This window comes from Ranitomeya imitator, chromosome 8, assembly GCF_032444005.1.
Source record: "Ranitomeya imitator isolate aRanImi1 chromosome 8, aRanImi1.pri, whole genome shotgun sequence".
In the NCBI taxonomy this organism is placed as follows: domain Eukaryota; kingdom Metazoa; phylum Chordata; class Amphibia; order Anura; family Dendrobatidae; genus Ranitomeya; species Ranitomeya imitator.
Window position 1 is genome coordinate 144,783,399 of NC_091289.1, and position 12,944 is coordinate 144,796,342.

The 12,944-nt window shown below is 42.8% G+C and overlaps 1 protein-coding gene across 1 annotated transcript in view; it reads left to right on the plus strand.

The window, feature by feature from the left end:
- LOC138648040 (calcium-activated chloride channel regulator 1-like) overlaps positions 1-12,944 on the plus strand; it is a 53,908-nt gene that overhangs the window by 24,751 nt on the left and 16,213 nt on the right. The window contains exons 6-7 of the mRNA XM_069737512.1: positions 189-413; positions 6,266-6,490. Coding sequence (XP_069593613.1) covers positions 189-413; positions 6,266-6,490 — 450 coding nt within the window. The remainder of the gene's footprint in view (positions 1-188; positions 414-6,265; positions 6,491-12,944) is intronic.

Genomic DNA, 12,944 nt, shown 5'->3' on the forward strand with positions numbered 1-12,944 from the left:
CAGACCAGCTAGCTAAGTGAATGAATTTACAGCAAAGTGGTAGGACATTTCTAATGAAGACTATTTTGAATGTTGCTTAGTTTTGTATTTCAGAAGCAAATAAATAAAAAAACACAAATGTTAAAAGCAAAATATAAAGTACAAAACAGAACATATTCAATGTTTAATTTACATATTTCTCTTTTCAGGTAACTGAATTCTGCGATTCCAGTAACCATAACATTGAAGCTCCAACTCTACAGAATAAAATGTGTAACTCTCTCAGTACATGGGAAGTCATAATGAACTCTACTGACATGGCGTCCACTCCTCCGATGACCAGCACCAATATTCCTGCCCCTACTTTCACACTTATTCAGAAAAGAGACAGGGTGGTCACTCTTGTACTGGATGTCTCTGGAAGTATGGACGCTGTAAGTTATCAATACCGTTGTATGTAATATTTAGATCATACAATAGTAATTAGTAAAATCATAAAGGCATTTTCACATGCAGCAGAATTGGTGCAAAAATTCTGTGACTTAAAAACACTCCATAGTTCACAATGCGGCTGTTTCTGCAACATATGCATGGATTTCTTTGAAGATCCAATCAGATTTTTACAACAAATCTGCAAATTATGAACATACATTAATAATAATAATAGGAACCATCTAGTCAGAGATCTTGTTCAGGAGAATATCTGACTGTCCATACAAACATCAGTGCTGCATCTCACATTGATGCTCTCATTATTATACTTTGTACAGTGCTCTAGCAAAAAAAAAGTCCTCCACATAAAGTTCTCAGCCAGAATATATCCCATATATAAAGTGCTCCAACAGCAAGAAAGTACTACAGGTAGAATGCTTCAGCCACAAAGTACCTCCATATACTGTGTCAACACTCAGGACCCCAATATAATGTGTGTCAGTTACCAGGGCCGGATTTAAGAGGTGGGTGGCCCAGGGTCCATTTTGGAGGGAGGCCCATTTTTCAAGGTGCTGCAATATGTAATGCAAAAACACAAAATGAATCGAACGCAAGTTTATTTACAAAAATCATTTACGCAGAGTAATTCAAGTAAAATCATTCATTTTTTACAATCCGGGCACTTTCCTTGATTTGTGTGCTGCAAAATCACTAACGATGTCACTAAAGTCCAATTCACGCAGTATATCTGACCTTGTCAACCCTTGAAGTCCTGAAAGGGCGTTAACGATTAAAATATGTACATATGTATGTATGTATATTGTAGAAATTTGGGCTGTCTATATCAAAGACTGCTGCTGGGCTCTATATGTCAGAGGCTTCTGCTGGGCTCTATATGTCAGAGGCTTCTGCTGGGCTCTATATGTATGAGAGGCTTCTGCTGGGCTCTATATGTCAGAGGCTTCTGCTGGGCTGTATATATATGAGGGGCTTCTGCTGGGCTGTATATACTGTATATGAGGGGCTTCTGCTGGGCTGTATATGTCAGAGGTTTCTGCTGGGCTGTGTAAGTATGAGAGGCTTCTGCTGGGCTGTATATATATGAGAGGCTTCTGCTGGGCTGTATATACTGTATATGAGGGGCTTCTGCTGGGTTGTATATGTACGAGAGGCTTCTGCTGGGCTCTATATGTCAGAGGTTTCTGCTGGGCTGTGTATGTATGAGAGGCTTCTGCTGGGCTGAATATATATGAGAGGCTTCTGCTGGTCTGTATATACTGTATATGAGGTGCTTCTGCTGGGCTGTATATGTATGAGAGGCTTCTGCTGGGCTCTATATGTCAGAGGCTTCTGCTGGTCTGTATATGTATGAGAGGCTTCTGCTGGGCTGAATATGTATGAGAGGCTTCTGCTGGGCTGTATATTTGTGAGGGGCTTCTGCTGGGCTGTGTATACTGTATATGAGGGGCTTCTGCTGGGCTGTATATGTATGAGAGGCTTCTGCTGGGCTCTATATGTCAGAGGCTTCTGCTGGGCTGTATATGTATGAGAGGCTTCTGCTGGGCTGAATATGTATGAGAGGCTTCTGCTGGGCTGTATATATATGAGGGGCTTCTTCTGGGTTGTATATGTATGAGAGGCTTCTGCTGGGCTAAATATGTATGAGAGGCTTCTGCTGGGCTGTATATATATGAGGGGTTTCTGCTGGGCTGTATATGTATGAGAGGCTTCTGCTGGGCTGAATATGTATGAGAGGCTTCTGCTGGGCTCTATATGAATGAGGGGCTTCTGCTGGGCTGTATATATATGAGCGGCTTCTGATGGGCTGTATATGTATGAGAGGCTTCTGCTGGGCTGTATATGTGTGAGAGGCTTCTGCTGGGCTGTATATGTATGAGAGGCTTCTGCTGGGCTGAATATGTATGAGGGGCTTCTGCTGGGCTGTATATATATGAGGGGCTTCTGCTGGGCTGTATATATGAGGGGCTTTTGCTGGGCTCTATATATATATGATGAGGGGCTTCTGCTGGGCTGTATCTATATATATATACTAGATTGTGGCCCGATTCTAACGCATCGGGTATTCTAGAATATGCATGTGCCCGTAGTATATGGACAATGATGATTCCAGAATTCGCGGCAGACTGTGCCCGTCGCTGATTGGTCGAGGCAACCTTTATGACATCATCGTCGCCATGGCAACCATTATGACATCTACGTCGATACTGTGCCCGTCGCTGAATCAGAAACGTGAGATGTCTACGTCCTTTATGACATCATCGTCGCTGTGCCCGTTGCTGATTGGTCGAGGCCTAGCGGCCTCGACCAATCAGAGACGCGGATTTCTACGTCGATGCTGTGCCGGTCTCTGATTGGTCGAGGCCTGGCGGCCTCGACCAATCAGAGACGCGGGATTTCCAGGACAGACAGACAGACAGAAAGACAGACAGACAGACAGACAGAAAGACAGACAGACGGAAAAACCCTTAGGCAATTATATATATAGATATATATATATAATGGTTGCCATGGCGACGATGATGTCATAAAGGTTGCCTCGACCAATCAGCGTCCTTTATGACATCATCGTCGCTGTGCCCGTTGCTGATTGGTCGAGGCCTGGCGGCCTCGACCAATCAGAGAGCCGGGATTTCCAGGACAGACAGACAGACAGACAGAAAGACAGACAGACAGACAGACGGAAAAACCCTTAGACAATTATATATATACTAGATTGTGGCCCGATTCTAACGCATCGGGTATTCTAGAATATGCATGTCCCTGTAATATATGGACAATGATGATTCCAGAATTCGCGGCAGACTGTGGCCGTTGCTGATTGGTCGAGGCAACCTTTATGACATCATCGTCGCCATGGCAACCATTATGACATCATCGTCGCTGTGCCCGTTGCTGATTGGTCGAGGCCTGGCGGCCTCGACCAATCAGAGACGCGGGATGTCTACATCCTTTATGTCATCATCGTCGCTGTGCCCGTTGCTGAATGGTCGAGGCATGGCGGCCTCGACCAATCAGAGACGCGGGATGTCTACGTCCTTTATGTCATCATCGTCGCTGTGCCCGTTGCTGAATGGTCGAGGCATGGCGGCCTCGACCAATCAGAGACGCGGGATGTCTACGTCCTTTATGACATCATCGTCGCTGTGCCCGTTGCTGATTGGTCGAGGCCTGGCGGCCTCGACCAATCAGAGACGCGGGATTTCTACGTCGATGCTGTGCCGGCCTCTGATTGGTCGAGGCCTGGCGGCCTCGACCAATCAGAGAGCCGGGATTTCCAGGACAGACAGACAGACAGACGGAAAAACCCTTAGACAATTATATATATAGATAATTATATATATGAGGGACGTCTGCTGGGCTGTATATATATGAGGGGCTTCTGCTGGGCTGTATACACTACAGACCAAAAGTTTGGACACACCTTTTCATTTAAACATTTTTCTGTATTTTCATGACTATGAAAATTGTGCATTCACACTGAAGGCATCAAAACTATGAATTAACACATGTGGAATTATATATTTTCAAAAAAGTGTGAAACAACTGAAATTATGTCTTATATTCTAGGTTCTTCAAAGTAGCCACCTTTTGCTTTGATGACTGCTTTGTACACTCTTGGCATTCTCTTGATGAGCATTAAGAGGTAGTCATTGGGAATGGTCTTCCAACAATCTAGAAGGAGTTCCCAGAGATGCTTAGCACTTGTTGGCCCTTTTTCCTTCACTTTGCGGTCCAGCTCACCCCAAACCATCTTGATTGGGTTCAGGTCTGGTGACTGTGGAGGCCAAGTCATCTGGCGTAGCACCCCATCACTCCCCTTCTTGGTCAAATAGCCTTTGCACAGCCTGGAGGTGTGTTTGGGGTCATTGTCCTGTTGAAAAATAAATGATGGTCCAACTAAGCGCACACCGGATGGAATAGCATGCTGCTGCAAGATGCTGTGATAGCCATGCTGGTTCAGTATGCCTTCAATTTTGAATAAATCCCCAACAGTGTCACCAGCAAAGCACCCCCACACCATCACACCTCCTCCTCCATGCTTCACGCTGGGAACCAGGCATGTAGAGTCCATCCGTTCACCTTTTCTGCATCGCACAAAGACACGGTGGTTGGAACCAAAGATCTCAAATTTGGACTCATCAGACCAAAGCACAGATTTCCACTGGTCTAATGTCCATTCCTTGTGTTCCTTAGCTCGAACAAATCTCTTCTGCTTGTTGCCTGTCCTTAGCAGTGGTTTCCTAGCAGCTATTTTACCATGAAGGCCTGCTGCACAAAGTCTCCTCTTAACAGTTGTTGTAGAGATGTGTCTGCTGCTAGAACTCTGTGTGGCATTGACCTGGTCTCTAATCTGAGCTGCTGTTAACCTGCGATTTCTGAGGCTGGTGACTCGGATAAACTTATCCTCAGAAGCAGAGGTGACTCTTGGTCTTCCTTTCCTGGGGCGGTCCTCATGTGAGCCAGTTTCTTTGTAGTGCTTGATGGTTTTTGCCACTGCACTTGGGGACACTTTCAAAGTTTTCTCAATTTTTCTGACTGACTGACCTTCATTTCTTAAAGTAATGATGGCCACTCGTTTTTCTTTACTTAGCTGCTTTTATCTTGCCATAATACAAATTCTAACAGTCTATTCAGGACTATCAGCTGTGTATCCATCAGACATCTGCACAACACCAGTGATTGTCCCAACCCCATTTATAAGGCAAGAAGTCCCACTTATTAAACCTGACAGGGCACACCTGTGAAGTGAAAACCATTCCCGCTGACTACCTCTTGAATCTCATCAAGAGGATGCCAAGAGTGTGCAAAGCAGTCATCAAAGCAAAAGGTGGCTACTTTGAAGGACCTAGAATATAAGACATAATTTCAGGGTGATCATACTCACCCACCGCGACACGGTGAAGACTGAACCACTTCACTTCTGGATCTTCAGTGACTGAAGATCCAGAGTAAAGTCCTGCCGCGCTCCGCGGTGGAGAATCCTCTTCTCACGCCGACATCGTGGCTCTGCCTCCTTCCTCGAAGGTAGCTGAACAAACTCTCATCTGATCTAATCCGAGGGAGCGATCATATAGCTGAATAGGTAGCGCCTAGAAGCTTCTATTGGGATTGGAGAATGCTGCCGCATGCCATAAGCTAAGCATTAGGTACAGGGAGGGCACTAAAGAAGTCTGGCTAGGCTAGCCAGGTCAGTGGATGCTGACGCAGGTCAGGTGCCATGACTCTGCCGCTCTGCGCCAGCCACTGAGATGTAGGACCGCAGCCAGGTCCCTACACTTTCAATAGTTTCTCTTTTTGTTAAATGTCCCTTATCATTAGAAATGGTTCACAGCAAAGAGTTGTGTATTTTACGTGTTTTGAGATATTTATCCCTATATTGGTGGGAGGCCCCTGCTTGGTGGGTGGCCCAGGGCCCGGGCCCTTGGGCCCACCCCTAAATCGGGGCCTGTCAGTTACTGTCAAAAGGGAGGATGTTGTATTCAAGTCACTAATCTGCCTATGACTTGTCTCATGCCTGAAAAAAAAACCAAAGTATTGACTGGGATATAAAATGGTGTACATGCAGCGTGTAAACGAACGTTGACACTGGCCGCTGAACAGAAAAAAAGCAAAGACAGAAATATAATGATTAAATTTCCTGCAGAAAATAAAGCAGTAAACCCTATATTATTTTCATACACTATGCTATTTATTTCTTTACTGCAGGGTATTCAATCATTATGTTTCTGTCTTTGGTTTTTGTCTCTTGCCTGGTAAGAACATATTATCAATTATTTCGGTTAACTAAATAAAAACTTTTAAAAAGTGACTCTTCATTATTTTACACATACAGGAATTTCGGCTCCAGAGACTCTATCAAGCTGCAGATGTTTTCATCACTCAGATAATTGAAACTGGATCCTCCGTTGGAATTGTCACATTCTCAACTGATGCATATGAAGTATCACCATTGGTGAAAATAACCAGCGATGTCCAACGAAAACATCTAAAATCTCTTCTTCCAACTGCGACCATTAGTGGAACAGACATCTGCAAGGGAATCCTGACTGGTTTTCAGGTAATTATTAGACATGCTTTATGTAGCATTATTTTGTGTTTTGCAAGCACGGTGCCAATTTAATTTCAGACAGTTTTCCCATGACCCTTATGTTCATTGATACAACCACCGAAATGTCAAATAACTAATAAGCAACCAGTGCATCCTCTACAGCAGTATTTCCCCAACTCTGGTCCTCAGTGTCCCCAACATGTCATGTATGCTGATTCCCATTGTATTGCACTGGTGATTGAATTATCATCAAAGTATCAGAAATTGGAACAGATTCTCTCATTCCTGGACAATACTAAGGAGATCCTGAAAACATAATTTGTTGGGGGCCCTGAGGGCCAGAGTTTGGGAAACACTCTCTTCAGTGACTCGATTACCATGGTGGCTTGTCAAGATTTACACGTATTATACAGTTAACTCTTTTTTTTGGCTTTCTCTTGATAAATATATAGTTTCATCGTATGAGTGGATTAAAATGATATAGAATTTATATTGTCTTTTGTTATATTTTCTTGCTTTTGCACACACAGAAAAAAATCATTTAAGAAAAATGTATTCTTTTGTAGAATATACTGAGAGTCTTTTTACATGATATTTACAGTAATTTCACTTGGACTGCAAAAATAGATCCCTACACACCATTCTTCAAATCTGATGAGTCCAATGCTATAAAGAGGTCTTCTGGAGGGAATGTCACATCAGTCTTACTCCTGAGATTATGGTGTTGGGAGGCATAATGTACAGTAGCCGAATCTCTTTAGTCTTCATTCCAGAAAAACTAACAAATTGCCTTTACATTGATTTGGTCATGGAACCAATGGTACAACTATTTCTTCAGTGTCCCAGGAGTCATTTTCAACATGACAATGCCAGTCCACATGGATCTTGATGATTTGCCCAAATGCATTCAGTGTGGCAGAACATTCCTTAGAAAACCATGAATAACCTCACTGATAGCAGATGAGGCGTGTTAGTGCGTGCATTTTTGTGCATAGCATCACACTTGATGCTGAATAAATTGTGATGTTTTTAAGATGTTGTTTCCATTTTTGTCATCATTATCATGTCAATTGGTCCTGTGATTTTCATAATTTGATGACTTGGTGTTGCAATTTCACTGTTGATAAGTGATATTCATTGTATGTGAGGAAGAACAAAAATGGCAAGTAAGACATAGTCTTTGGATTTTTTTGTGCGATATTCACCTGGTTGGATAATAATATATTTTTATTGTACTGGCTGTTACATACATGGCAATACACATAAGATATGTGTCTTCTGGGTTTTTTTATGAGCGTAAAAGACTGTATACTGAAAAAATCTTATTTTTTTGCAATATTTATTAGTACCACAAGTTGACTTGATCAAACAATTCATTGATAGGCAGCCTAAAAGATGGTGCCCCCGGCATCTGTCATCTGTTCTACTGTATGTTATATTTATATAATTCTTGCCTGGTTCAGATGGGGGGCTATGTGGGTGGGATGTGGGATATTGTGGGTGATGGAGCCTGCAGATTCTTCCAGCTGGTGGTCTCTCGGCAATGAGGTAGCCTTCTGACCCTCTTACTAGCATGGCTGCTCAGTGATTATCTTTCTCCATGTTCTGATGAATCGTGGCAAATTATAGCTTTTCTTGCTATTTTTTTATAATCAAAACACAGTCTGACGGAAGAGGAGGCACACCTGTCCATCAAAAGTACTGCCTATGCAAATTGGCTGGAGCAGCAGGTTCCCTGGAGAAGCACATAGTGCTGAATTATGCATTGCTGTGACTTACCTTCTCCTTCTTCTAGGAGAGGCCCATCGAGGGTCTGCGAGGGTCTTACCTCCCTCCCTCCCTCCCTGCTCGAGCCCCGGATCCAAGATGGCCGCGGATCCGGGTCCTGCAGGGAGGGAGGTGGCTTCACAGAGCCTGCTCAGAGCAGGCACTGTGAAGGCTGCAGCACTGTAAGTCAGATCAGTGATCTGACAGAGTGCTATGCAAACTGTCAGATCACTGATCTGTGATGTACCCCCCTGGGACAAAGTAAAAAAGTAAAAAAAAAAATTTTCAAATGTGTAAAAAAAAAAAAAAAAAAATATTCCAAAATAATGAAAAAAAAAAAAATATTATTCCCATAAATACATTTCTTTATCTAAATAAAAAAAAAAAAACAATAAAAGTACACATATTTAGTATCGCCGCGTCCGTAACGGCCCGACCTATAAAACTGGCCCACTAGTTAACCCCTTCAGTAAACACCGTAAGAAAAAAAAAAAAAAACGAGGCAAAAAACAACGCTTTATTATCATACCGCCGAACAAAAAGTGGAATAACACGCGATCAAAAAGACAGATATAAATAACCATGGTACCGCTGAAAACGTCATCTTATCCCGCAAAAAACGAGCCACCATACAGCATCATCAGCAAAAAAATTAAAAAGTTATAGTCCTGAGAATAAAGCGATGCCAAAATAATTATTTTTTCTATAAAATAGTTTTTATCGTATAAAAGCGTCAAAACATAAAAAAATGATATAAATGAGGTGTCGCTGTAATCGTACTGACCCGAAGAATAAAACTGCTTTATCAATTTTACCAAACGCGGAACGGTATAAACGCCTCCCCCAAAAGAAATTCATGAATAGCTGGTTTTTGGTCATTCTGCCTCACAAAAATCGGAATAAAAAGCGATCAAAAAATGTCACGTGCCCGAAAATGTTACCAATAAAAACGTCAACTCGTCCCGCAAAAAACAAGACCTCACATGACTCTGTGGACCAAAATATAGAAAAATTATAGCTCTCAAAATGTGGTAACGCAAAAAATATTTTTTGCAATAAAAAGCGTCTTTCAGTGTGTGACGGCTGCCAATCATAAAAATCCGCTAAAAAACCCGCTATAAAAGTAAATCAAACCCCCCTTCATCACCCCCTTAGTTAGGGAAAAATTAAAAAAATGTATTTATTTCCATTTTCCCATTAGGGCTAGGGTTAGAGTTAGGGCTAGGGTTAGGGCTAGGGTTAGGGCTAGGGCTAGGGTTAGGGTTAGGGCTAGGGTTAGGGCTAGGGTTAGGGCTAGGGTTAGGGCTAGGGTTAGGGCTAGGGTTAGGGTTAGGGTTAGGGCTAGGGTTAGGGCTAGGGTTAGGGCTAGGGCTAGGGTTAGGGCTAGGGTTAGGGTTAGGGCTAGGGTTAGGGCTAGGGTTAGGGTTAGGGCTAGGGTTAGGGCTAGGGTTAGGGCTAGGGTTAGGGCTAGGGCTACAGTTTGAGTTGGGGCTAAAGTTACAGTTAGGGTTTAGATTACATTTACGGTTGGGAATAGGGTTGGGATTAGGGTTAGGGGTGTGTCTGGGTTAGAGGTGTGGTTAGGGTTACTGTTGGGATTAGGGTTAGGGATGTGTTTGGATTAGGGTTTCAGTTATAATTGTGGGGTTTCCACTGTTTAGGCACATCAGGGGCTCTCCAAACGCGACATGGCGTCCGATCTCAATTCCAGCCAATTCTGCGTTGAAAAAGTAAAACAGTGCTTCTTCCCTTTCCGAGCTCTCCCGTGTGCCCAAACAGGGGTTTACCCCAACATATGGGGTATCAGCGTACTCAGGACAAATAGGACAACAACTTTTGGGGTCCAATTTCTCCTGTTACCCTTGGGAAAATACAAAACTCGGGGCTAAAACATATTTTTTGTGGGAAAAAAAAGGATTTTTTATTTTCACGGCTCTGCGTTATAAACTGTAGTGAAACACTTGGGGGTTCAAAGTTCTCACAACACATCTAGATTAGTTCCCTGGGGGGTCTAGTTTCCAATATGGGGTCACTTGTGGGGGGTTTCTACTGTTTAGGTACATTAGGGGTTCTGCAAACGCAATGTGACGTCTGCAGACCATTCCATCTAAGTCTGCATTCCAAATGGCGCTCCTTCCCTTCCGAGCTCTGCCATGCGCTCAAACGGTGGTTTCCCCCAACATACGGGGTATCAGCGTACTCAGGACAAATTGGACAACAACTTTTGGGGTCGAATTTCTCCTCTTACCCTCGGGAAAATACAAAACTGGGGGCTAAAAAATAATTTTGGGGGGAAAGATTTTTTTTTTTAATTTTCACGGCTCTGCGCTACAAACTGTAGTGAAATACTTGGGGGTTCAAAGCTATCACAACACATCTAGATGAGTTCCTTAGGGGGTCTAGTTTCCAAAATGGTGTCACTTGTGGGAGGTTTCTACTGTTTAGGTACATTAGGGGCTCTGCAAATGCAATGTGACACCTGCAGACCATTCCATCTAAGTCCTCATTCCAAATGGAGCTCCTTCCCTTCCGAGCCCTCCCATGCGCCCAAACAGTGGTTCCCCCCCACATATGGGGTATCAGCGCACTCAGGACAAATTGGACAACAAATTGTGCGGTCGAATTTCTCCTGTTACCCTTGGGAAAATACAAAACTGGGGGCTAAAAAATAATTTTTGTGGGAAAAAATTTTTGTTTTATTTTTACGGCTCTCCATTATAAACTTCTGTGAAGCCCTTGGTGGGTCAAAGCGCTCAGCACACATCTAGATAAGTTCCTAAGGGGGTCTACTTTCCAAAATGGTGTCACTTGTGGGGGGTTTCTACTGTTTAGGTACATTAGGGGCTCTGCAAACGCAATGTGACACCTGCAGACCATTCCATCTAAGTCTGCATTCAAATGGCACTCCTTCCCTTCTGAGCCCTCCCATGTGCCCAAACAGTGGTTCCCCCACATATTGTGTATCATCGCACTCAGGACAAATTGGGCAACAAATTTTGGGGTCCAATTTCTCCTGTTACCCTCAGGAAAATACAAAACTGGGGGCTAAAAAAAATAATTTTTGTGGGAAAAAAATTTTGTTTTATTTTTACGGCTCTGCATTATAAACTTCTGTGAAGCACTTGGTGGGTCAAAGTGCTCACCACACCTCTAGATAAGTTCCTTAGGGGGTCTACTTTCCAAAATGGTGTCATTTGTGGGGGGTTTCAATGTTTAGGCACATCAGTGGCTCTTCAAACGCAACATGGCGTTCTATCTCAATTCCTGTCAATTTTGCTTTGAAAAGTCAAACGGCGCTCCTTCCCTTCCGAGCTCTCCCATCCGCCCAAACAGTGGTTTACCCCCACATATGGGGTATCAGCGTACTCAGGACAAATTGTACAACAACTTTTGGGGTCCAATTTCTTCTCTTACCCTTGGGAAAATAAAAAATTGGGGGCGAAAAGATAATTTTTGTGAAAAAATATGATTTTTTATTTTTACGGTTCTACATTATAAACTTCTGTGAAGCACTTGGTGGGTCAAAGTGCTCACCACACCTCTAGATAAGTTCCTTAGGGGGTCTACTTTCCAAAATGGTGTCACTTGTGGGGGGTTTCAATGTTTAGGCACATCAGTGGCTCTTCAAACGCAACATGGCGTCCCATCTCAATTCCTGTCAATTTTGCATTGAAAAGTCAAACGGCGCTCCTTCCCTTCCGAGCTCTCCCATCCGCCCAAACAGTGGTTTACCCCCACATATGGGCTATCAGCGTACTCAGGACAAATTGTACAACAACTTTTGGGGTCCAATTTCTTCTCTTACCCTTGGGAAAATAAAAAATTGGGGGGCGAAAAGATAATTTTTGTGAAAAAATATGATTTTTTATTTTTACGGTTCTACATTATAAACTTCTGTGAAGCACTTGGTGGGTCAAAGTGCTCACCACACCTCTAGATAAGTTCCTTAGTGGGTCTACTTTCCAAAATGGTGTCACTTGTGGGGGGTTTCAATGTTTAGCCACATCAGGGGCTCTCCAAACGAAACATGGCGTCCCATCTCAATTCCAGTCAATTTTGCATTGAAAAGTCAAATGGCACTCCTTCGCTTCCGAGCTCTGCCATGCGCCCAAACAGTGGTTTACCCCCACATGTGGGGTATTGGCATACTCAGGACAAATTGTACAACAATGTTTGGGGTCCATTTTCTCCTGTTACCCTTGGTAAAATAAAACAAATTGGAGCTGAATTAAATTTTTTGTGTAAACATTCAAAAAATTCCTGTGAAGCACCAGAAGGGTTAATAAACTTCTTGAATATGGTTTTGAGCACCTTGAGGGGTGTAGTTTTTAGAATGGTGTCACACTTGGGTATTTTCTATCATATAGACCCCTCAAAATGACTTCAAATGAGATGTGGTCCCTAAAATAAAATGGTGTTGTAGAAATGAGAAATTGCTGGTCAACTTTTAACCCTTATAACTCCCTAACAAAAAAAAATTTTGGTTCCAAAATTGTGCTGATGTAAAGTAGACATGTGGGAAATGTTACTTATTAAGTATTTTGTGTGACATATCTCTGTGATTTAATTGCATAAAAATTCAAAGTTGGAAAATTGCGAAATTTTCATAATTTTCGCCAAATTTCCGTTTTTTTCACAAATAAACGCAGGTACTATCAAAGAATTTTTACCATTGTCATGAAGTACAATATGTCAC